The sequence below is a fragment of the Theropithecus gelada genome, chromosome 4, assembly GCF_003255815.1.
Source record: "Theropithecus gelada isolate Dixy chromosome 4, Tgel_1.0, whole genome shotgun sequence".
In the NCBI taxonomy this organism is placed as follows: Eukaryota; Metazoa; Chordata; class Mammalia; order Primates; family Cercopithecidae; genus Theropithecus; species Theropithecus gelada.
In genome coordinates, this window is record NC_037671.1 from 119,119,428 (window position 1) to 119,143,370 (window position 23,943).

General features: G+C 33.4%; 1 protein-coding gene across 3 annotated transcripts in view; it reads right to left on the reverse strand.

Moving 5' to 3' along the window:
• The window catches only part of STXBP5 (syntaxin binding protein 5), a 194,690-nt gene that overhangs the window by 47,328 nt on the left and 123,419 nt on the right, over positions 1-23,943 (reverse strand). For 2 of the 3 annotated variants that reach the window (XM_025382961.1, XM_025382962.1), the window contains exons 17-19: positions 18,016-18,141; positions 15,822-15,973; positions 9,081-9,146 (exon numbers count right to left, since the gene is read on the reverse strand). In XM_025382961.1, the coding sequence (XP_025238746.1) occupies positions 9,081-9,146; positions 15,822-15,973; positions 18,016-18,141 (344 nt within the window). Of the gene's footprint in view, positions 1-4,070; positions 4,119-4,216; positions 4,277-9,080; positions 9,147-15,821; positions 15,974-18,015; positions 18,142-23,943 lie in introns of all 3 variants that reach the window. The other variant, XM_025382960.1, reaches the window with a different exon arrangement.

The following is a 23,943-nucleotide window of genomic DNA, read 5'->3' on the forward strand; positions in this document are numbered from 1 at the left end:
AGAACTGCTTTAAAATTGTGTGAGTTAATGAGTTAGTGATGTAGAATAAAACAACAAAGAGAAGATTTTAGTTATGTTGGAACACTTTAAAAAAGGAATCATTGAGATTCATGTTTAACAGAACTAATAAAAACAGCACTTGAACAGTATTGTCATTTAAACTGAGTTCAAAAATTACTCCAGTTTTTGCTAAGTTAACGCTTACCTAAATAATTATGCTAACTCAGAATAGGAGAGATAAAAGTGACCTTGGAAGTATAATTTTCCCTCTTATTAATAAATACCACATGAAAAAAAATAGCTGGTATAGTGTCTAGAATTTAGGAGGTGCCCAATAAATGAAGCTATTATTTCTATTTGTTTTTGGCAAAGCACTCATTTAAGTAACCATAATTTTGAGTCGTTATTTTTTTATCCTTAGTATTATTTTCCCCTCACAACTTCATGTAACCAGAAGGAATTTGGTAATCATTCCTTCTCTAAGAAAATTAGTAATAAAACTGGATATAGACCAGGTCACAGACTATGGGTTCCAGCTAGAAATCTACTTTTAGCATGAAACAAAACCATAATGAAATAGAATAATCTTTAGAAAAGGTTTATCATGTAGTTTCAAATTTATCGAACAATGCTAGCATGTAGGCTGTATTTTATTCATAAGTATATCATGAAAAATTTGATTAATACATTGTTAACAAAGATATGCATTGTAGGACTATTTTTATATGAATTAAAAATAAAAAGCTTTGTGAAACTCTATACTTTCAATTTTTTATAAAACAAATAACAAGTAAATAAAAAAACTATCTTATTTTCTAAGTGATTTATAGTAGTACAGGAAAAACTATGGATTCTGAAAATGTTCGTAATTAAGATTTTACTAATAAAAATTTATAAGGTATACACAGGCAAAACAAATTACCATATGCATATATATTACATGCATGAAGCTTTCTTTGTGGATGCTGCAATTACATTATATTGTTAGTTTTTCCTGTCAAACTCACAAGACTAAAGCTATTTCTTTATAGGCTGCTCTTCTTATGCAAGATCAAAGTCACTGTCAGGATCATTCATCTGATTTAGTTTTCAATCAGGAAATAAACTATGAAGCTAGGCTTTGGGTAGATGGGCTAGGGTACTCCAGAGTTTGTCCTAGTTATCCTTCCTTTGAGTCTAGTCTTTGAGGAAGGTAGACTTTCAGATACTATATTATGCTTGAGTGATGGGTACCAAGATGGCATCCATGATCTGGTTCTAATACCGAACTTAATCTTTTTTTTTTTTTTCCCCAGATTATTGTATAGATAGAACAGGGCCATAACCAAATTATCTGGTTATTAATCACACCATGAATTTGCTTTGGATTCCATTAGTTTTCTGTAAATTGTATTAAGAAATAAAATAGCATAGTGTTTAAGAGGACAGACCGTGGAGTGGGGCTACCTGGGTATAAATCCTGCTCTCATTTATTAGCTGTGCACCAACAAATACATTACTTATATTCAGTTTCCTTATCTGTGAAACAGGGAAACAGTAGTAACTAACCCACTGAGATTATTGTGTGGATTGAGAAAAATTATTTATAAAAAGCTGGCACATGCCAGAAAAATTATAAGATAAAGGCTAAATACATTCAAAAAGCTTATTATAGTCTCGGCTATCTCAGCTGTCCTGTCAGGCAGTTTAAAAAAAATGGTAGGGTGGTTGATTTCCCATGCTTGGGTTAACCATTAAATTGTGACTGCCATTCTGTACCACCCACCCACAAAACATACACACAAACCCACACACACAAACTGACACCAGCAGCAGTTACTCTCAAAGAACAGGTAAAACTCAGGGGCAAACTTTCAGGGCCAAGCTATTTACTCACCTTCCACACAAGGTGGCTCTTTTACTAGTGCAACCCTGGAGGTACTAATTCTTACGTTTTGGCCACTGCATAACTACCTAAAATTAAAGCTATAAATGCTTGTATATTGAGGAAGAAGAGGTGGTAAGTTCATGAGATTCAGGATACTTCATAGCAGGTACGAGATCGGATGATAAGGTGAGTTCAGAATGCTCAAGAAGTCCTAATACTTTTGACATCACAGCTTCACGCACATAATATCAGTCTTGACAGAGAGGTCCTCAGAAGATCTACGAGTTTTTTTCCAACGTTTCATTGACATTTTATGTTTTTTGATAGCATATTTTACATTAATTCTTATAACAAAACTAGATACTAATGTAGGGAGATAAACTAATGTGTTAGTTTTTCAAATGCAAAAACTTTACAGTCTAAAATGGGGCAGTCTTCCTTTCAAAGAAAAAAATTGTGACACTAACTTTCCTTATATATACCCAAATCTTGTGATTAAGAAAAACCACACACACACTGAAAGGTTCCAAACAAAGCCAAAGGATATAACAATGGTTCCTGAGGTTTAAAAATAATTATGTGTAACTGTTCTACAACAATTTTGAAAAGCTGAATGAAGCTAACACAACATGCTTTCCCCAAAATATATGGCTACAGAAACTGGCATGACAAAAAGTAAAACTCACCAATAAGATAAAAATAAATCAAGAATGTCATCAAAGAACTATCCTTCCAATAACATTATCAACACTGATAAATTTGCTAATGTAGTCTTTCAAATAGTCAAGCTCAAGTATTCCATGTTACATATTCTATTTAAAACACAGAAAAAAATGGGAAGGTAGTCAGTACATTTAATAAATAGAAGCCCAGCACAAAATATAAGACAAAAAATTGTTTTTGAAAATTTAATTACGTACAAAGTCCCTTTCATGCAAGATAAAGTCCCTAGGTAATTTAAAAAGTTGTTTAGTAAAATATAAGTAGGAAATATTTTCTTTTTGCATAATAAGACAACAAAAGAACCTCTAATGTACTATTAAGATAGAATACACGATAACTGAAATTGGTTATTAAAGACTATTGTGCCATAGTGCTAGTACATGATTACAGTGATTTAACTATTACCAAAAGAGTCACTAAAAACCCACAAATACAAAGATAAATAATTGATTTTCCATAAATGAAGAGTTCTTTGCCCAAGAATAAACCACCTTATTTTAAAAATGACAAGGGGCTAACAGTCAGTCACCGTTAATACGACTAAACAGGGTTCAATTTACAAAATACGCACAACATGGACTTTACTTCTAAGAATTTTTGAAAATTTAAGCATATCTAAAACATTATCAGTTGAGAAAAAGTAAAACTATTCCACCTGCCTAGAAATTCCTCTAATTTGACTGACCTCAAAGAGTATGTGCTAGAGGTTTTGGGAGGAAATAATACAATAACTGTATAATAAAAATTTGGAATTTAAATCAAAGATAAAATTTATCCTCTTTTTCTAAAAGTGTTTTTCAAGACTTTAAAAATCTTTGGAGAACATCTGAACTTTCGTGACCTTAAAACCCTAATTTGATTATGTCCTCAAAGTTTGATTATATATTTTGTTCCCTAATTTTAAACTTTGAGAACTTTGGACTGAGTAATTCATCTCAACATATATTCACAAAAACAATCACAAGAAGTAATGCATTTTTTACTTGCAGTGAGGGCGTGGGGGCAGTCCTAGAAAATTCCTATTTAATCTTGCCAAAGGCGGTACGGATTATAGACTAAAAGGGTCAATCTTTTAGAAAACCATTTCCTTGAAATACGGGGTCTTGAAAATATGAGAGAGATGGAATAAAGGTAGAAAAAACACAAATAAAACTATAAGCAACTGCTTCAAAACCTGGGAGTATAAAATTGTGCTACTTATGGCATAAATTGAACCCTGCTTTATTTTAAAGTAAAGCAAAAATAAAATTAACAGAGAAATTCACACTGTAAGTCAGAGAAAGAACTGCAACCCAATTGAACTGATTTTTAATAATTATTGCCCCAGTGAGTTTAAAAGAGACACAGCCCAAGAGATTATTGTTTAGCATAGGAACAACAAATTTACACAAAAATGCAATGCAATGGATAATTTTCCAGTGTTGGGTTAGCACTGCATATAGCGAGGATTAGAAACAAAATAGAAATTTCTATTTCCTACCTATATCATTGGCTACCATCTTGGAAAACTTTCTGCTTTTGGTCTTCACTGAAAATAATATTTTGATATAAAATGTCAAAATCTATTCAAAGTAAACTAAATAAATGAAACATAAAAGAAAATACTTTAAAATCAAGATACTATACCCTTTTCTATAAAATTATTCATTTTTTGTTCATCATCTGAATTGTGTGGTGATGAAGAACCTACACAAATGAAGACAATGGAAGGAACAGGTACATGGTCAGTCATAAACACTGAGTTGTAACAAGAAAAATGTACAAATAAAAAATCTGGTAACTTTTAAAACAAGTTATCACCTAAGTGACCACAAGAAGAGACCATGTATATAGTAAATAACAGTTCTTATACTATTACAGTATAGTAATAAGTAGTGCAGTATCTCTCATGGTAGACCCTGGTATATATAAATATTAACTCTATAACAATTTGGCAAAATCTCGGAATATTAGATGTTAGAAAATATATAAGGAAAACTATAAATAGTATTTAACTGTTTCTTTGAAAAAATCTGCAATTCTTGATAGTATTAACTGAATACAGCTTCTCCAGCAGAACCAAGATCTTGTACTATAACTTTGCTGATAAAATTTGTTATTTTAGAGTTAGACTGACAGTTTAAAACTATATATTCATTCTACTACATACCATAGAAATCTTTAAAATGTACAATAAGGGATCTTTAAAATAGTGAAGATAATATTTATATTTGCAGGTATGTTCAAATGTCTACTTAAATTTATGGAGGTAAGAAATATTTAATTTTATTTTGGCTGTGATTCCCAATATTATTATATAAAGTTACCTAATATTTCTTTAAGATTTTTTGGGTTAAAAATATTTTTAATTTCTCATAGTATTCCTTTTAATTTATAACATACATCTTTTATTATAAATGTGATCGATCCTAAGTAGTATTTTCGTTGATCACTTTTGGACAACTATTCTTTAAAGGCACATCTCAATACCTCATCCATTCAATTTTTCACAGTCTCCTCAGCTGTAAATCACTTCTCCTCCTTTGAGTTACCTTAATGTTTTATCTATGTATTTCTCATATGATGCTAACCACTTAATACCTTATTATTTTAGATTTATGCACACATGACCTGCCTCACTGGAATGAACTTCCAAAAGGCAGGGCCTACATTTGATTCATTTTTGTATTCCTTTTGTAATTAGTGGAGTGTGTTACATGTAGAATTCTCTAAGTAAGTATTTGCTGAATTCATAATGCTTTTCTGCTAGAGGGAAATACCTAGAAGGTAACTGGAAGCAGATAAAAAGGTTTCTTTCTCTGCTTTAAAAATATCCCAGTAAAGCACTGAATCTTAATGAATCAGGTCAAAATTTGACACCACATATAACACTCCCCAATAAAATTGTACCTCCTTCCCTTGGTCATGTGGTGAATGTCCTTGACAGCTTTTCTCTGACTGACTAAAATCTGCCAGCATTGGCAGAACCACTACTTTTATAGTGGTTTTAGAAGGTTACTTTTTTAAAGTCCCATGTTTTGCTAAATGTCATTTACAGATCCTCATAAATCCCACTTCAAAAAATATCACACAGGTAACACTGAGCTCATAACATTTCCAGGAACAGAAATAGGTATAGTTGTTTTTAATATACTTCTGAATTTAATTCTAAATAATATAATGGTTATATGTTATAAATATTTGAAAATATCACTATTATCTCTACAAAATAGCCACATGAATGCACAAAAATGTATTATTGATACTAGTTTTGATATATTTCATATCAAAGCAATAGCAAGATAACATATCTATACATAATAAAATGAGAAAAATATTTGATATTTTCAAATATAAGAAGGCAACATAGGCTGTAATGTAAATAAAACAAGGAGGTTTATTTTTCTTCTAACTAAAAATACTTACTACTGATTGCTATAACTTCTGTGACAGCTCATGCAAAAGCTCCAAAATAGTTTTCTACTTATCCTATTTGAATATACTTACTAAATTTCTACAATGAAACACAGATAATATCCACAGCTTATTGTTTTTCTAGGACACATAGCATTTAAATCATGAATGCACTTGAAGGCACCATTTATATTACGGTATGGGTGGCCCTGAGTTTTCTTCAGCTTGAAATAACCTAACAGTTAAAAAAATTATTTTAACATGATTTGTTGTGTGTGTGTGTGTGTGTGTGTGTGTGTGTGTGTGTATTTGCATGCAGTACTAAACAAATTCCAGTATTACTAAAGTGCTCACTGAAGCAACATGAGTTCTTTGACGTAAAGATCAAATGAAGGTCTTTCCCTTCATTTGTTCAGGATGCATATGTTCAGTAGGCAGAATTAACTTTCTGTTAGGGGGACCACTGGTTTATTTAAAAATAAATGAAAAGGATAACTATATGCATTACATGGATTTTCTCATGATGATTTCTGAAGACAGCTTTGATTTTAATTAACTAAACAGTTGAGATCACAAATCTTAATTACGAGATTTAAAAGGTTTTCAAAAAGGTTTCCCTTCATATACGAATTATTTTAAATGAACTTACTGGTTTTGATAAAGGCATATGGCTATTTTATATTTCTATATTTGTCTGCCTCTTGGTATTTATGAGAGACTCATTTTAACTCCCAATCCACTTTTATACATTTCTTCTTTTCCCATAAATACCAACTTATTTTATATTTGCTATATCAGTTTTAATAATCTATAATGCATCAATTAACTATTTTACCTTTTTATATTACTCTCATTGTGGAAACTATTTGAGGCTTGTAATTTAATTACTAATTTTTATGTTTTTAAAAACATGATCCCCTTGTGGCTCTTTTGATTCACTTCAAATTCATCCCATCTGTTATTCTTTTTTGACCATCTCAAATTAGTAGAATTTGCATGTGTTGGCCAGAGGGGTAATAATAAATTATTTCTTTATTTACCTATTAGAATGTTAACAGGAATGAAGGTTCAAAAAAGTTACAAATATACAGAGTAAGATAATTAACCCATGAGAGATGGCAAAAATTACTATTAAGAATTCTTACATGGACAAGTTGAGAAAGACACACACAAGCTACAAAAATGCAGTGTCAAAATTATTTACATTAAAATAGTTTTCCAGAATCTCACTCTAGTTTCTATGGTAATACTCTTACTAGTTGTGCATAACCGGTATCTCCTGCTATCTGAAACAACTATTCCCTCTTAAAGTTTTTATTAAAAAAACAGTATTTCCTGATATGTAGAAACCAATATAAGTCTCAGAGAATTCTTATGTTTTTCAGAGCATAATCAAACACTAAACTAAATAAAGGTTTCTATACCTAATGATAAGAATACATGATTTATCAATGATTTTTTGAAGTCACAATTTTTACTTTGCATTTCAAACATGCTGAGATAGAAACAATGAAATATCTAGGTCATCTGAATTTCTGCATGTTAAAACCATTACTTTCCTTTTCACATGGACCAAAGAGCAAAAATGTATTTGAAAATGCTGAACCATGTTTGAGTTTCTCTGTTTTGAGAAACAGAATTTACAGGGGTTTTAACCTTGATTTACTTTTTATATTTATATACTTAGATTTAAATATACACCTATCTTCAAATATCACTTGTTCGTTTATTTCAAAGGGCTAGATGTATCCACTTTTTGAAAGTCTGGCCCAGAATAAAAAGGAGTACTAATTTATTTGGGCTGAATCTTATTAAAACGCATCCTATGGGATTTAACATATTTAAGCATAACATATCACATGTTCCATGTCCAAATTGTCCACCCTGGCTTATATACTTAACATACTGACAAATGCATTTACGTGGATTTTGGAGAAGATCAGAATATTATTTTATGTAGTTAGAAGAAGAGTAAGAACTAAAAGATATTACAATTCTAAATTCCAAATTCAGAAATAAACAATCCTAGGAGACAGAAAACAGTTCCTGCTTCATATTATTCATTCAAACTTAATTCTACCAATGTTAAAACTTATCAGGTACTAATTATGTGAGCAATTCTTCCATATGTTTTATTAGTTTAATGAATAAATTTAAATATGAAGTTTAAAGAACAAGAAAGTCAGAAAATGCATAGATACATTTTAACTTTAAGAAATAATCAACTAGTTTAACATCAGGAAAACGCAATTGTAAAAGGAAAACATCATAAAAGCTTTTGCAGTCTTAGATATAATAAAATATTACACTAAAATGTGAGGGAGTAAAACAAAATACTCTTGTCAATATTTCCCATTCTGACAATTGTTTCTGATGTAGTATACCAGCTACGGAAGGAACAAAAACTGTCTTAACAACAGTGTTACTTATGCTATGAATGATCTTTTCACTAGAAAACTGGTGAATAATATTAACTTTATGAAGGATTAGAAAAGGATCAATCCACCAAAATAAAATAAATTCAAAATCTTGTTAATTTTAAAAGGTCTCCAAAAATAATAAAAATAACATTCTTTTGAAATATTAATATATGCATAAGTCACATAAAGACCCATCTATAGATAAGAAATGAGAACTGCTTTAATACAGCTATAAATATATAAGAAATTATTTTCATCATAAATAAAAATACATGCAACTAGTCTATAATTATTCTAATTGACCATACTCATGACTTGATTATAAGTGTTAAACATTTTTTCATAATGTTTAAAGATTGTAGATAACTAAGACATTTGATCCAATGGTAAAGAGTAAGATATATTTTCTATAAAAAAGGTGTAAATATAAGAAAGTTAAATAAACAATTACAGGATTCTCAGGAGGTGAAGTTTTGGATTTTTATTTAGCACAGCTACATTTCTTTCCGCTTAATCAGAAGTCAAAGAATGCAGTTAAGATTTTAAGGATAAATATATGACACAAAAGTTTTTGTAGATGTATTTTAAATGCATCTCTATCAAAACGTACACTGGTATGCTATCTTAGATTTTATAGAATCGTAATTATTAATGAAATTTAAAAAAAAACAAATTACCAGAAGTTGGAGACTTGCAGCGATCCTCTGGAACAACAGTCCCTTCACTAATATCACATAGACCGGCTACAAAACAAAAACAAAAAACAAATCAACCCATAAATTTATATAAGTGCAGTTTTGTCTTTTATTTATAGTACATATTTAACTATCGTCCATTTAAAAGAACCCAATAAATTAACAGACTGTTGGTATTGATACCATGCTCATTGGGTTTGAGACAGAAATATTTTATATTAAAATACCTCAAACTAATACAGCATTCATCAGTTAAAAATATAATCTATGATAAAATACAAAGTAAACAATATGATTATAAATTTCCCTGGTGATTGAAGTTATAAAAACCCCTGCAAATTGTCTAAACACTATAAATAAAGACACATCAAGAGTTTGGACTAGCTGGGCAAGGAGTCACATGTCCGAGCCTTAGAAGTCAGGTGTCACATCGACGAACAGGATGTGTATGTATCACCAGTATCTGCTTTTCTATTACTTTGGTAAACACATTTCCAACAGTCACTGAGAAAGCTTTCAAAGTAACATTTTCTGAGAACATGAGTACTGAACTGGGCTTCTAAGAAAAGTTTTCTATTTTGAGGCACACATTAGTTTTTTTCATTAGATAGGAAGTTCTTGAATGAGAATTAGTCTTTTTGTTTGTTTTTTAAGACAGTGTTTCCTTCTGTCGCCCAGGCTGGAGTGCAGTGGTGCGATCTCGGCTCACTGCAACCTCCACATCCTTGGGTTCAAGCGATTCTCCTGTCTTGGCCTCACAAGTAGCTGGGACTACAGGAGTGCCCCACCAAGCCCGGCTAATTTTTTTGTATTTTTAGTAGGGACGGGTTTCACCATGTTGGCCAGGCTGGTCTCGAACTCCTGACTTCCAATGATCCGCCCACCTAGGCCTCCCAAAGGGCTGGGATTACAGATGTGAGCCACCAACCCAGCCTGATAATTAGTAGTTTAAAAAAAAATCTTCATCAAACTAATGGTCCTGGAAGAAAACCTGGTTTTTATGGTTCTAAGATGATAGATGTAATTATAGGTATGCATTTAATCTTTGATAAAATATTTGTTTATATACATGTACTCTTTCTTGATAGCACACTCAGAGGATATCTAAACAGTAGTGATAACATACTCCAGTTTTATGATGTGCCTAGCACTGAATAAAAATGATCAAATTTGAAATTTTACCCCCTTGGTATTTTGTCAAAACTGCTACTAAAAATTATAGTTAGGGGAAATCACTTTGAGGTTTCAGTTGAGGGTCCTCATGATATAATAATTACTGAACTTATTGACTAAAAAAGTTATTAGACTTACATGATATAGTTATCATTCTTAAAAAGGCCAAGGAAGAAACATTTAGGAGTTGAATTACGGAATGTGGATAGAGAGGATTTCGTTTAGATATTAAACAACTGTTAAATAAGCTAAAAATCCATTCAGTGCCTTCTATCTCACTCAGGGTAAAAGTCAAAGTCCAACCCTACTTGGTGGAGTGATGTATACGATCCTATAGTATATTGTATCCTGTTACCTCTCAGACTAACTGCTGTTTTCACTGACTTGCCCACCACTGGTACTCTCTCTTCTCCAGCCACACTGACTCCTCATTGTTCCTTGAACTCACCAGGTGTACTGCTTCAGAGCAAATTGTGCTTATTCTCTTGCATGAAATATTTTTTGTTTGATTGTTTTCCCAGACATCCTCATGGATAATAGCTCTCTCATTTCCTTTAAACTTGAAGTCATCCAGACACTCTATTTTATTTTAAATTTAACACTCCATCATTGATATTTCAAATCCTCCTTCAATTACTTTTCCCCTCGGCACTATTAATGTAATCTACTGTATATTACTTATTTTTTTAAGTGTGTGTCTCTTCCAGTAGAACATGAGTTCCGTGAGGGTAGAGAATTTTGTCTGTTTTGCTGCCTATAATGGTGCATAGCACATGGTAGTCTCAATATTTGTTGAATGTTTGAGTGAATACATGTGAAAGAATTTCATAGCATGTAACCTAATCTATCCCCTCTATTGCTGCCAGAATCCCTTCAACAAATATTCCTAGCAATACATCTACCTAGGCTCTGCTCAAACGTATCTCACTCAACCCAATTAGTTAAGTGGTCTTAAGTGACATTTACTGAGTACTTACTATGTGCCAGATATGGTTTTAAGTGCTTCATTCATTTAACCCTAACGGCAGCAAATGAAATAGACAGTATTATTCTCATTTTACAGAAGAAGAAACTGAGGCACTGAGTGTTTTAGGTATTTTATATAGGAACAAAAACCTAATTACTTATAGAAATGGTCCACTTAATTGCCACTCTTAGAGTTTTTTTTTTTTTTTTTACTGGTAGAAAAGCTCTGCATGCTTTAGGACAAAATCTGCTTTTTATAATGCCCTGATTTAAAAATAAGGAGAAAATAACATAACATAGACATAGACATAGAACTATAATTTTAACTGTTCTAAACTTCTCACATTAGTATATTCAGCAGTTCTGCCACATTACTGGCACACACAAAGTTGTGGTCAACAGTAACAAAACAACCTCCTGAATGCCAACAACGTTCACTCACATGATTAGGTATGCCACATGTGTCCTCTCACTTAATAATCACACCAACTTTATGAGGGAATCACCATCTGCATTTTATAAATGAGGACACTGAGCCTCAGAGAAATATCCTTTCTAGTATCACAAACTTATACAAAGAGTGGAGATTTAAACTTAGATGTGCTTAAACAAAATCTCCAATTATGTTTGACACGAACTACTCTTAAGCCAGTGTTTTCTGTTCTATATGTAAACAATCAATCTTTATAACCTAAACTCAGGACTCAACATGTATTGTTGATAAATCTCATTTCTTTGGTTTAAATTTACTGTTTCTACCAATAAATTATCTTTTTGAGTTGTTACTCTGCCATCAAATGTAATACCTACCTTGCCCTAATATAGTGACCATTCTGATAAGCCTATCTTATCTTTCAAAAGTCCAGATAGGAAGCTACATTTACTATTTGAAATATTCAACAAAACATAATCCTATGTTATTCAACACAATATATGCATTAACTGAGGCACACTACATCAAGGTAATTAGACCACACATTAATCCAGTACCATTAACTGAGAGGGCTGGCAAATGTTTTCTGTAAAGATCCAAGTAATAAATAGTTCAGGCTTTTTCAGCCAAAATCTCTGTCACCAAATATTCAGCTGTTATGTTGCAGCACAAAAGCTGCAACACATAACAAATAAACATGGTATTTCTCCAATAAACCTGTATGTACAAAATCAGGCACTAGGCTAGGTTTTGGCCTACAGACAATAGTTTGCTGACTCTTGGTTTAATCAAACTTTCCATCATTAAACTGAAATAGGTATTGAGGTCACTTCTACCTGTCTGGTTCACAGAAATATCCTAAAATTAATTTTCAAATACCTCATTAACTTCAGGCAACATTAGGTCAACAGGCTGCCATAAGTCATCAATGTAGTTACCAGATTAAAAAAGTAAAATTGATTTTGCTACAACTTACTTTTAGTGAACTTCTGCTGACTTCTATCGATCATTTCTATTTTCTATATGCACATAGCAACTCATTCTAGAATTCTGACTAATTTGTGCCTCAAATAAACTGAAATGTAAAATGTTTGACCTTCACCAGCTGGGGATACCTTTTAAATTCACCAATTATCTTGATATTCTTTTTATTATTGCTTGGTCTGCCTCATTTACATAAAGGACCTTAGGCTTCAATTTCTCTTATTATAGCTTTCATACTTTCCAGAAAGGAAAATGATTCTTCTTAATGTAGCACTCAGAATCAAAGTTACTTAATTCTACTTTCTACTAATATACACGCAATCATTAGTAGATTTAATATACACACAATTATTAGTATTTTATCATTCTACTGAATCATAAAACTGACCAGCAAAACAAGATATATATTATCCAACAGTTCATTTTTAGCAGAATCAGGTTTTTAGCAGATATGAGTAGCTGAAATACTTCATTACTGTTTGTCCTTGTGACAGTTTTAGAATTTTTATTATGAAAACATGGCCTATATTTTACTAAATAATACAACTGCATTGTAATACAGCTATGACACATTTAAACTTAGCCGAAACAGTTTTATCTTAAAATTCATATGAACTACATTCTTTATAAAATATATCAGCATCTATTTGTAGCAAAACAAAACATTTCTCTAAACTGTTCTTCTAAAACAGCCTGAAGAACAATTTGATGATATTTGGTCTACACCTAAGAACATGTTATAAAATACACGTTAGGAAGAATATCATTTTTTACCTCACGACAAAGAACTTTTATATCAATCATTCTATATTTATTTCAAATATTTATAAATTTGGGGGGGATTAGTGTCAGAAATATTCTTAAGACGTTATTTTAAAACATATTTCAACATAATTTTAATTTTTATTTAAAATATAACCCTAAATATCGACAAAGTGAGGCATAATAACAATGAGTGAGTATCTTAAACTAATAAAGAAAAACTCAAATAGTTCTCCTGTGCCTACATAGCTAATTCTTCAATAATAAAATAAAGCAAACAATAATATAAATAATATGTATTATAGGGTTTACTGGAGAATAATGTAGGATGCAGTGAAATTTTAAAAAGTATTTTTAAAATTAAATGCTAAAAATCAGTCTCTATCCTTAGATAAATCTAGGCATTTAATTTCTAGCAATTTTATATAAGCTAGTATAAGGTATAAAGGAGAAAGGTTAATTTTATGGATAGTGAAATTTTTACCACATTTGTAAAATAAACTAAAGGTTTTATCTTCAAAAAATATTTCTTCTCTATCATGACAACTTTCTAACATTCTAGCATTAAATATTAGTATCTTTGCTTTATAAAGAGATAGAATTGGGGCACAAGTATTTAAATACCTGTTTTCATATACGTCATGAGATGAATCTAAGTAATGAGTACAGTGTTTTAGACATAGAATGTTTTAATAAGCTCTTTTAAAAATGAACAAAAAAACTCCCAATGATTTTACAAAGAACAAACAAGCCAAAGCATAAATGACTTACTTAAAAAAGAAGAACGAAGTTTTTTCATAGATTCAGAATATAAGCTAGAAAGGCCGCACATGCAAGAAGTCACAATCAGCACACCTTAGTGAAGCAATGAAAAGCAGAAGGAAAAAAAAAGGAGACAAAAATACTAGAATGGTATGGTTGGGACAACAATCTCTGCTGAAGATATTACATGACAAAATGATCACATTCAAACAAAAATGGAGAAACAAAACTTTGAAAAGAAAAATTCAATCATCAAGCCAAAGTAATAGAAAGGTCTATATCCCCTCATTTTTCTTTTCCATGAACTGTAAAATTTGCAGTATTAGTTAATAATGTACTGAACACAACTGAAAAATGAATTGCAGAATGACTTTTAATTCAGAGCAGAGTGAGTTAGGAAGTGCAGACCAGAGCTTCTCGAATGGTGTTTCAATACACACTGGTATTCTGCAAATGAGTTAAGTATGCCCCAAATAGGGTTGCCCTCAATCTCTGGTCCAGCTGGGCAGGCCCTGGGGAAACTGGGTATCACCAGGCCAGTTATAACTGGAAGCCTCATTAGTGTACCCTGTGTGCCATATATCAAACGCCATTTTTTTGTGTGTGTCATGAAATAAAAAAAGGGCAAGAAGTACTGGTATATATAGCTAAGTATACATGTATACCTTGAGGTATTATGGTAGAACATTTAAAATTACGACTAATTACCTAGCAAACATAAAAGAACTCTATAAAGAGAATTCTCAATGGCTGTAGGCTTACATTTAATCAAAGCTATCTGAGAATGCTATATTTTCAAAGAACTAAAATTTACTTTTGCATTTTCCTTTTTTTCCCACATGGGAATGATTCCTTTGAATTAAATAGTTTAAATAATAAATCATTCGTCTTACAAAAACCAAACAATGAAAAGGAACAAAATCTCTGAAAGTAACTTTTTTATATAATAATGATACAAATATTCCTTTCGTTATATATCAGCTGAGAAGTTTGATCCTGTGGTTCTTTCTCAATGTGCAATAAAATCCTATAATATTAAAAAGAAAAGCAGGCCGGGTGTGGTGCCTCACACCTGTAATCCCAGCACTTTGGGAGGCTGAGGCAGGTGATCGCTTGAGCCCAGGAGTTTGAGATCAGCCTGGGCAACATGACAAAATCCCATCTCTACAAAAAATACAAAAAATCAGCTGGGCTTTGTGGCATGTGCCTGTGGTCCCAGCTACTCAGAGGGCTGAGGTGGGAGGATCACCTGGGCCCAGGAGGTCAAGGCTGCGATGAAGGCACTACTGCACACCAGTCTGGGTGACAGAGTGAGACCCTGTCTCAAAAAAAAAAAAAAAAACAAACAAAAACCACAACTATAGAAAACATGGCACAAGTATACATATGTAACAAACCTGCACGTTATGCACATGTACCCTACAACTTAAAGTATAATAATAATAAATAAATTAAAAAAAAAAAAAAAAAAAAGAAGAAGAAAACAAAAATAAAAAATAAGACTCATGCCTTTTGCTAGTTTTTGGAAGTTTATATATACAGACTAAATCAGGCAAGCTATTTACCTAACTGAAATACTTATATTCACAGAAGTAAGTCAGCATTTATAGAAATCCTAAAGCTCAGGATTTTCTTCTTTTTACCTCCTGAAGGTTGTCGAGATTTACGAGGAGATCGGGGTTCTCTCCGGTAGGGATCATTAGAGCCATATAATTCAATAGTGCCCAGGTTGAGCAGCACTGCTTTCTGGAGGTAGTCAACCATAGCAATGCCATTGCAGTTGCCAAAAACCACCCTGCAAATAGGAAAATAACAAACATTTTAGCACAATCAAATAATTCCAAGAAAATGTACTACAGTCTACAAGGCTGAAGAAAGAAGCATGGTGGGTCCTTCAGAAAATTCTTTGAAACAAAGGATAACTACAGGAACTGAAATACAGGTTACATGTGCCTTCTCATGGAACTGTTTAGATCTTCTGCAGACATTAATTATTTAATATCACTAAATCAATCAACTGTATTATTTATAAAAATATTTGGCATAGGAGTTGAAACTTGATCAGAGATAGAAATCTCTCACACCTCGCAATGCAACATCTATTTTTCTACCTTGGGGGCATTTTGAGCTCTTCACGGGTGGGAGACATTCCCTTGTACTAGGCAAGTAGGAGATTAGACATTGGGGTAAGTTTTGGTAATCATTCAAGTAAAGAATAAAAAGTAGAAAGTATACATCTTGGAGGCCTCCCTTTGGGGTGTTCTAAATATCTTCTCAATTATGAGTCAGGAACTATGAATAAAGGAAATTTATTCTTTTAAGATATTTTAAGCCAGGAATGGAAAACTGATATGTATAGAGGGCTATATAAGTAAGTAAAAGAGGACATGTAAGCTCACGGTTACTTAAGAGGGTATGGCACATCTAATGAAAAGCTTCAACTCAGTTCCAGCTGAAGCTGCCATGTAGAAACATGGACACGGCCACATAATCAGATTTTTAAGTTGGAGCTCTAAGTATGGATTTATATAGTCTTGGTAACTAATTAAAATTCTAAAAATACACAGAAATGGCCAAACAAAATACAACTGTAAGCCTAGTGAGGCCTGTAATTCATTGATTTGCACCTTCCTATTGGTTCTTTTTCTCATTTCCTATGTTTTTTAATGGTTGTGGACAATAAAATATTTAAAATAGGAAAGTTTGTGCTCTTACATTGTATGGCAGCAAATAAAATATATGAAAGAAGACTATCTCAGACTGTAGCCAGTGTTAGTTTGATGTATAGTTGTCCCTTGGTTTCTTCAGAAGCTTGGTTCCAGGACCCCCACAGATACTAAAATCTGCGGATGTTCAAGTCCTCAATACAAAATGGCAAAGAGTTTGCATGTAACTAACATACAGTCTCCTATATACTTTAAATCATCTTGAGATTATTTACATATACCTAATACAATGGAAATGCTATATAAATAATTTTTATACTGTATTTTAATTTTTTTAATTGTTGTATTTTTTTGTTATATTTTCTGAATATTTTTCATCTGCAGTTGGTTGAATCCATGGAAGAAACAGGTGGATACAGAGGGCTAACTGTACAGCTGCAAGAGACAGAGTAGGTGGTGGGAGCTACTGGCAAGAAAAAAAATGAATGAGTCCCTAGGGCTAGCATCAAGCAAGGAGACAATGAGCTACACATGATAAATAGCTCCGGGACTGAACAGTCAGGAAGCAGTTGCTTACACTGCAGTGTTGACTTCTGAAACAAGGAAATAACAAATGCTTTACAAGTCTATCATATTGTAATAAAAGTATGTATAACTAACACTATATGGCTGAAGGCATGAATTGATAAATAAAACAAGTATACTGTAGTATAGGTGAATATTAATTATCAGGCCTTTACAATTTACACAAGTTAATTGAAAGTAGAAAGAAAAATTACACAACTACAGTTCAACAGTTACAAAAATCAGTTTTATAACACAGTCTTCTGGGTTCATGTTGTTAGATTTCCATTACAGTAACTATTAATAAGAAAATTATTTCTGGGGGTATATCTAGGAGAGGATATACTGACTTTAAAACTTCATCGCAAATAATTTATTGGTCCATGAGGCATTTAACTTTACATCAGGAAGTACTGCATGCATACCCGAAGTAAGTTATTCAGAATGAAATTATGTTCCAAATAAACAGTGAATTTGGTCTGAAATTAAAGTTATAGAATGCCATTTTAGGTGACGATATAACAAAGACCATCCTTTCTATTTTTAAAAACAAAATGATGTATGGAATACTATGAAGAGACTTAGAAAAAAAATAACTTATACTTACAGTCCATAGGAAGAGTTGACTGCCAGGCTGGTTATTTGTTGTGGTGGTTCTCCACTCACCCAAACCAACTGAATAACCAGTTCTGTCTGATAACCTGGAGACTGTTTAAGTGGTGAGTTTTTAACTCTAAAATAAAAGAAAACATGTTATCTTTCAACCCATTTTCAACTATTGTCCTATATAATTATAAACATCTTTTTATATTAAACGATACTAGATATTTAAATATACAAAAATCAGAATCCTGTTATCTAGAAGCATTTAATCTATGCTTGGAGGGACTAAGTATGTAATTAACAAAAATAATATGCAAACTCTGCATATAAAGTGGGGGAGGACAGTAGGGGTGAAGGAAAAGAAAAGAAGTGAGGAGGAAGAAGAGGGCTTAGAAAGAAGGCAGGAAGGGCTGGGGAGAAAGATGAAGAGAAGCGGCAGCCCAAGGATTAAGAAGAGAAAAAAAATCAAGTTAGAAAAAATGTAAGTTAGAAAAGCAGTTTTAAAAACAGCTGGGCGCAGTGGCTCACACCTGTAATCCCAACACTTTGGGAAGCCTAGAAGGGCAGATCACCTGAGGTCAGGAGTTTAAGACCATCCTGGCCAACATGGTGAGACTCTGTCTCTACTAAAAATACAAAAATTAGTCTGGCGTGGTGGCGTGCGCCTGTAGTCCCAGCTACTCTGGAGGCTGAGGCAGGAGAATCACTTGAACCCAGGAGGCGGAAGTTGCAGTGAGCCGAGATCGTGCCATGGCACTCCAGCCTGAGCAACAAGAGCGAAACTCTTGTCTCAAAAAACAAAACAAAACAAAAACACAAAACTTAAAAACATGATGTAACAAAATGAAAATTGTCCAAAAACAAGTTAAAAAATGAGTTAAAACAAATATGAGCAATTTATCTGTGTGTGTGCCTACTTTCACCATAAAATAAATCTACCTTGACTTTGAGGTGACAGTATTTTTGATCGCAGAGACTCTTTTTAAATAATTACTGAATAATGCTACAAAAAATGCTCTTGCAGAATATTCGCAGACAGAAAACCCAAGTTCAAGGATTGGTAAGTGTTAAGTTTGGCTACAGTGGTAGGAGTGTGTAGTAAAAATGAGAAGATAGCAATACAGGCCAGGGCCAGACTTTAGAGGGTCTTCAAGTCCTGTCCACAAAGGTTTGATGTTGGTAGAAAGAACTCTCAGCAAGCTGGACTTTGAGTACTGATTTTGTTACTCACCAGCTGTCTTTTCACCTAGAAAGTGGGACTATTACTACCTAGTCACAATATGAGGAAACTCTGAATGCCTATGAAAAGTGCTTTGTAGATGGTCACATTAGACAAAGGTAATATATTTTCATTATTAAAGAATTAAAAGACAGGCCAGGTGCAGTGAGTGGCTCACACCTATAATCAGAGCACTTTGGGAGGCTAAGGTGAGCGGATCACTTAAAGTCAAGAGTTCGAGACCAGCCTGGCCAACATGGCAAAACCCCATCTCTACTAAAAATACAAAAATTACCCGGGTGTGGTGGCGAGCACCTGTAGTCCCAGCTACTCAGAAGGCTGAGGCAGGAGAATCGCCTGAACCTGGGAGGCGGAGGTTGCAGTGGGCTGAGATCGCACCACTGTACTCCAGCCTGGGCAACAGAGCGAGATCTCCGTCTCAAAAAAGAAAAAAAAAAGAATTAAAAGCCAATGAAGGTTGATAAGAAATATTTGGGGAAGATTAATTTGGTGAATATAGGTAAGATGAAGTAGAATAGGGACACCAATTGGGAAGTTCCTGTGATTCTGATGTGAAACAAGAAAAAGGCAGATTGAAACACATTAATGGAGTAAGAATAAACTAGGCTTTACATTTCAGGAAGGCAGAAACCTTGCAGCTATTAATACTTATAACACTGGCACAAAGGAGGTACTCAATATTTACTGAATGAATGAATGAGTTGGAGGTTGAGTAGAGGTAGGGTAGAGGAAGAAGACACAGAGAATCTACAATCAGACAGAAGGGAGGGAGGGAGGAATAAAGAGGTAGTTTTAGAAGACTATGGGGTTAAGTTTGAGATGATGGTAGAGAACTACTAGCGAAACTAATCAGCAGGTAGTCAAATCTATTCCCAAACCTCATGAATAGTTAAGTCCATGCTGAACTACACTTGTCATTAGGATTTTAGAAATGAAGAGTTAAAGAGGGGCTTAAAAGAGTCTGAGAGCTTCTGAAACAATACCTGCTATACTTGTTCCAGAAAACTTCAACTGTACTTGAAAGACACATTTTTTAAAAATGTGAACAATTTTATTTTTGTGTGACTGCTTTTATTGTAAAAAAACTCTACTATGACTTTAAGTTAAAAACATTTTTGATTGCACAAACTCTTTGCCTAGTAATTGCTACAGCAAAACACATGCAAAGCCTGGTTACTTCAGCAATTCTTAAGGCTTCTGCCTTGAAATGACAGTGTGTGAAAGCAGGAAGACTACTCAATGTTGAATTTCCTGCCACCAAACTCAGAGGTAAGAACCCTTCTGAATCATTCAGTTGGTATTGCTAATGAGGAAGACCGTGGCACCTGATGTTTTGATGACATACATGCTAGGAAACAGCAAAAGTTGTTCAGACTTCAGGGTAAATGTGAATCACTCAGGGCACTGCTTACACGAATTGAGCTATAGTTCACTTCTGGCTGGTCAAGGTTTGCAAGGCAATGCATTCAGAACTGTAGACTGGCTGAGGCAAAATTTCTAAATTATTCTCAGGGAAATACCCACTAATCAGCTATAGCTCTCCATCTCAAGTGACAGAATAACAACTGAGGCATTTCATTTCTTCCCAGAGTCAGCCTTAACACAGGAGTAGACTGAAGGGTCTGAGTGGTCTATCTTCTCTTTCTACGAATTAGGTATAGAAGGTAAGGGTCAAGGAAGTGTCCTCCCTCCCTCTGGCATATTAAATGTGCATAACAAATTCTCAAGAGCAGAACCAGGCATCCCAGGGATAATTCTAGAAGTGCATATATGGGCACATTGAAGATTTAAGTGACTAGGACACACAGAACTCATACAATTCTTACTTTAATCAGTATAAGGAAACAAAAAATGTTCTTAAGTAGAAATAAAAAGGCAGCCAAACATGATGCAAAATGGTAAAGGATGAAAAACCTAAGCCAAGAAATGAAAGCAGGTAAGTTACATTTTAAAAATATGAAATGGGAAGACGGTACTATGTTTTATTCTAAACGGTTATGTTATCATTTTAATGTTTTTAATATATTCAAGTTAATTTGTTTGCTTTTTAAGGAAAAAGTTTTATAAAAAGCTGCATAATTTGTACAAATGTATTTTAAACGTTAAAGTGATGGTAGAGGCTCACAGTTTCAAAATGATGGTTTGAGCAAGTACCTTGCAAAGGGACAATAAAAACGCTTCAAAAACATAAAATTTAATTGCTAAAAGAAACAAGTCAAACAGTTGCCTTTTCTTCTTTACCTTTCTTTTTTTTAAGAGGCAGAATCTCACTCTGTCACTCTGGCTGGAGTGCAGTGGCATGATCATAGCTCACTGTGGCCTTGAACTCCTGGGCTCAGGCAATCCTCCCACCTCAGCCTACAGGTGATGGCGCCATGATGGCTAATTTTTAAAAAACTTTGTTGCAGAGGTAGTGTCTTACTATGTTATCCAGACTGGTCTTGAACTCCTGGTCTCAATGAATCCCCCTCCTTGGTCTTAAACAGCTGCTTTTAAAATGTTTCTTCAAATAAACCAATTTTGTACAAAGGCATTTTGTATAAAAAAGGCCTCAATATTAATTATATTTTAACATCAATTTTTGTTATACTTCTCACTTTAAGAAACTGGCCTTCAGGACCGTGGACTAAAACAATGTGAAATTAATACATACCCACACTTATTTGAAGACAATTAAAAGAAAAAAATGAGGTATAACTTGTTTGTGATTTTTAAAAAATCACTTATACAGATTTTAGACAAAAATGTCCAAAACTTGTACTTTCTATCTTTCACTAGCTTATACAATATTCTACTAAAAGACTAGTTTTCCCTCTCATGACTTTGTCTCCAAAAATTGGTCCTTTAGCAATGTAATACTAGAGAATTATTACTACCAATGAATTAATTTTAAGATAACGGCTGAAGAAAAGGAAATAGTTATCACGCAATCCCTACGTTTACAATCTTCCCACGCGTTCCTGTTCTTGAGTTTTCTCTAAAATCCAGAAAAAGGATCAAAATAACCGTAACTGTATCAATAGAGCCATTATTTTATGATTTTTCTAGTATGATTTGTTTATATTTCTAATTTTAAAAATCAATATTTAAAATTTTAAGTAATGTTGTAATTTAAACGTATAACTTGATGTAACAATATATAACATTATCTATTAAAGTTAGTAACGATTTGTATTCGTGTGACCAGCAAAACCGCCCCCTACCGCCGCCAAAACCAAAAATCAGGCACATGTGCACACGTGCACACCCACACACACATATATATACACACACACACTCAAATTATCAGGACTGCTTCTCCACATCTTGTGTATCTTCTTGAGTGTCAGCGGAACACCTGGGCTTCTCTCTACCCTCTTTCTAACTGTATCCCAGGAATGGTAGAGTCCCTACGTAGCTGGTAAATATGGAAATAATTAATGAAGCCCTCTCATTTCCCCCTCAATCTGTGTTCATTTGGGAGCAAGTCTGCCCAGGGGGTGTATTTTCTTTTCTGCTCCTGCAAAAGCAGTGTTCTTAATACTGCCATGGCGGGGAGGATAAGGCTATCTTTGTATACAGGTCAGTCGGTACCAGGAAAACTACCAGGCTCTTGTGCTAGTTGGCATCTTTTACCTTTATCAATAATTAAGGTGATATTTTTAGCCACCATCTGAAATTATTTTATTTCTTAATGTGTTAAGAATACAGATGGGGGCCAGACACAGTGGCTAACATCTATAATCCCAGCACTTTGGGAGGCCGAGGCAGGCAGATTACCTCCAAGGCTGAGGCAGGCAGATTACCCTTTGGGAGGCCGAGGCAGGCAGCCTGGGTAACATGCTGAAACCCCATCTCTACAAAAAAACCACAAACTTAATTGGGCACGGTGGTGTGTGCTTGTAGTCCCAGCTACATGGGAGGCTGAGTTGGGAGGACCGATTGAGCCCAGGAGGTCGTGGCTGAAGTGAGCTGCGATCACGCTACTGTACTCCAGCGTGGGCAACAGAGTGACACCCTGTCTCTTAAAAAAAAAAAAAAAGATGAATCCAGATAGGTAAAGAGAAGTATAATTACTGGGCTCCTTCGTAGACTCTAATAAGCAATTACAGGTGACAGGACTCTGGCTGAATCTCCTATGTGTGTCTTTAAAGTCTGAACTGCTTCAAAGTTCCATCCATTTCACAAAACATACTGACAGGGCAGTTTACCTCTATCTGATAACAAATGCTACTTCCAAAAAGAACTGTCCCTTAAAACATTAACAGTCTCAAGATAAAATGAATTTATAAAGTTTTATTATACATGAGGTTAGTTGTTATAAAGTTTTATTTGTGCACAAAAAACCAAAATAGAAGAAAAATTATTAAAGTAACTCAAAACAATGTAATTGCCTTATACATCACTTGTCATGTGCTCAAAGGTCTAAAGGCAGCTGTCATGTTATATTTTACTATTCATCTAGTGTTTTAATATTAGTGGTAATTTCAATACTGCAATTTTGGACTTACTTTTGTTAACAGATAAATAATATTAAATGGAATAATTCCAGGCTAATCAAATTATAGGAGAAGAGTGATTTGGGTAAGAGATTTAAAGTTGTTTATTTACATTATATAGTAATGTAAAAACTCAATGAAAAATAAAAGAGTTTTAATGACTGTTTTTAAAAAATAATCCCCCCCCCCCCGCTTTTTTTTTTAGCTCTCGTCA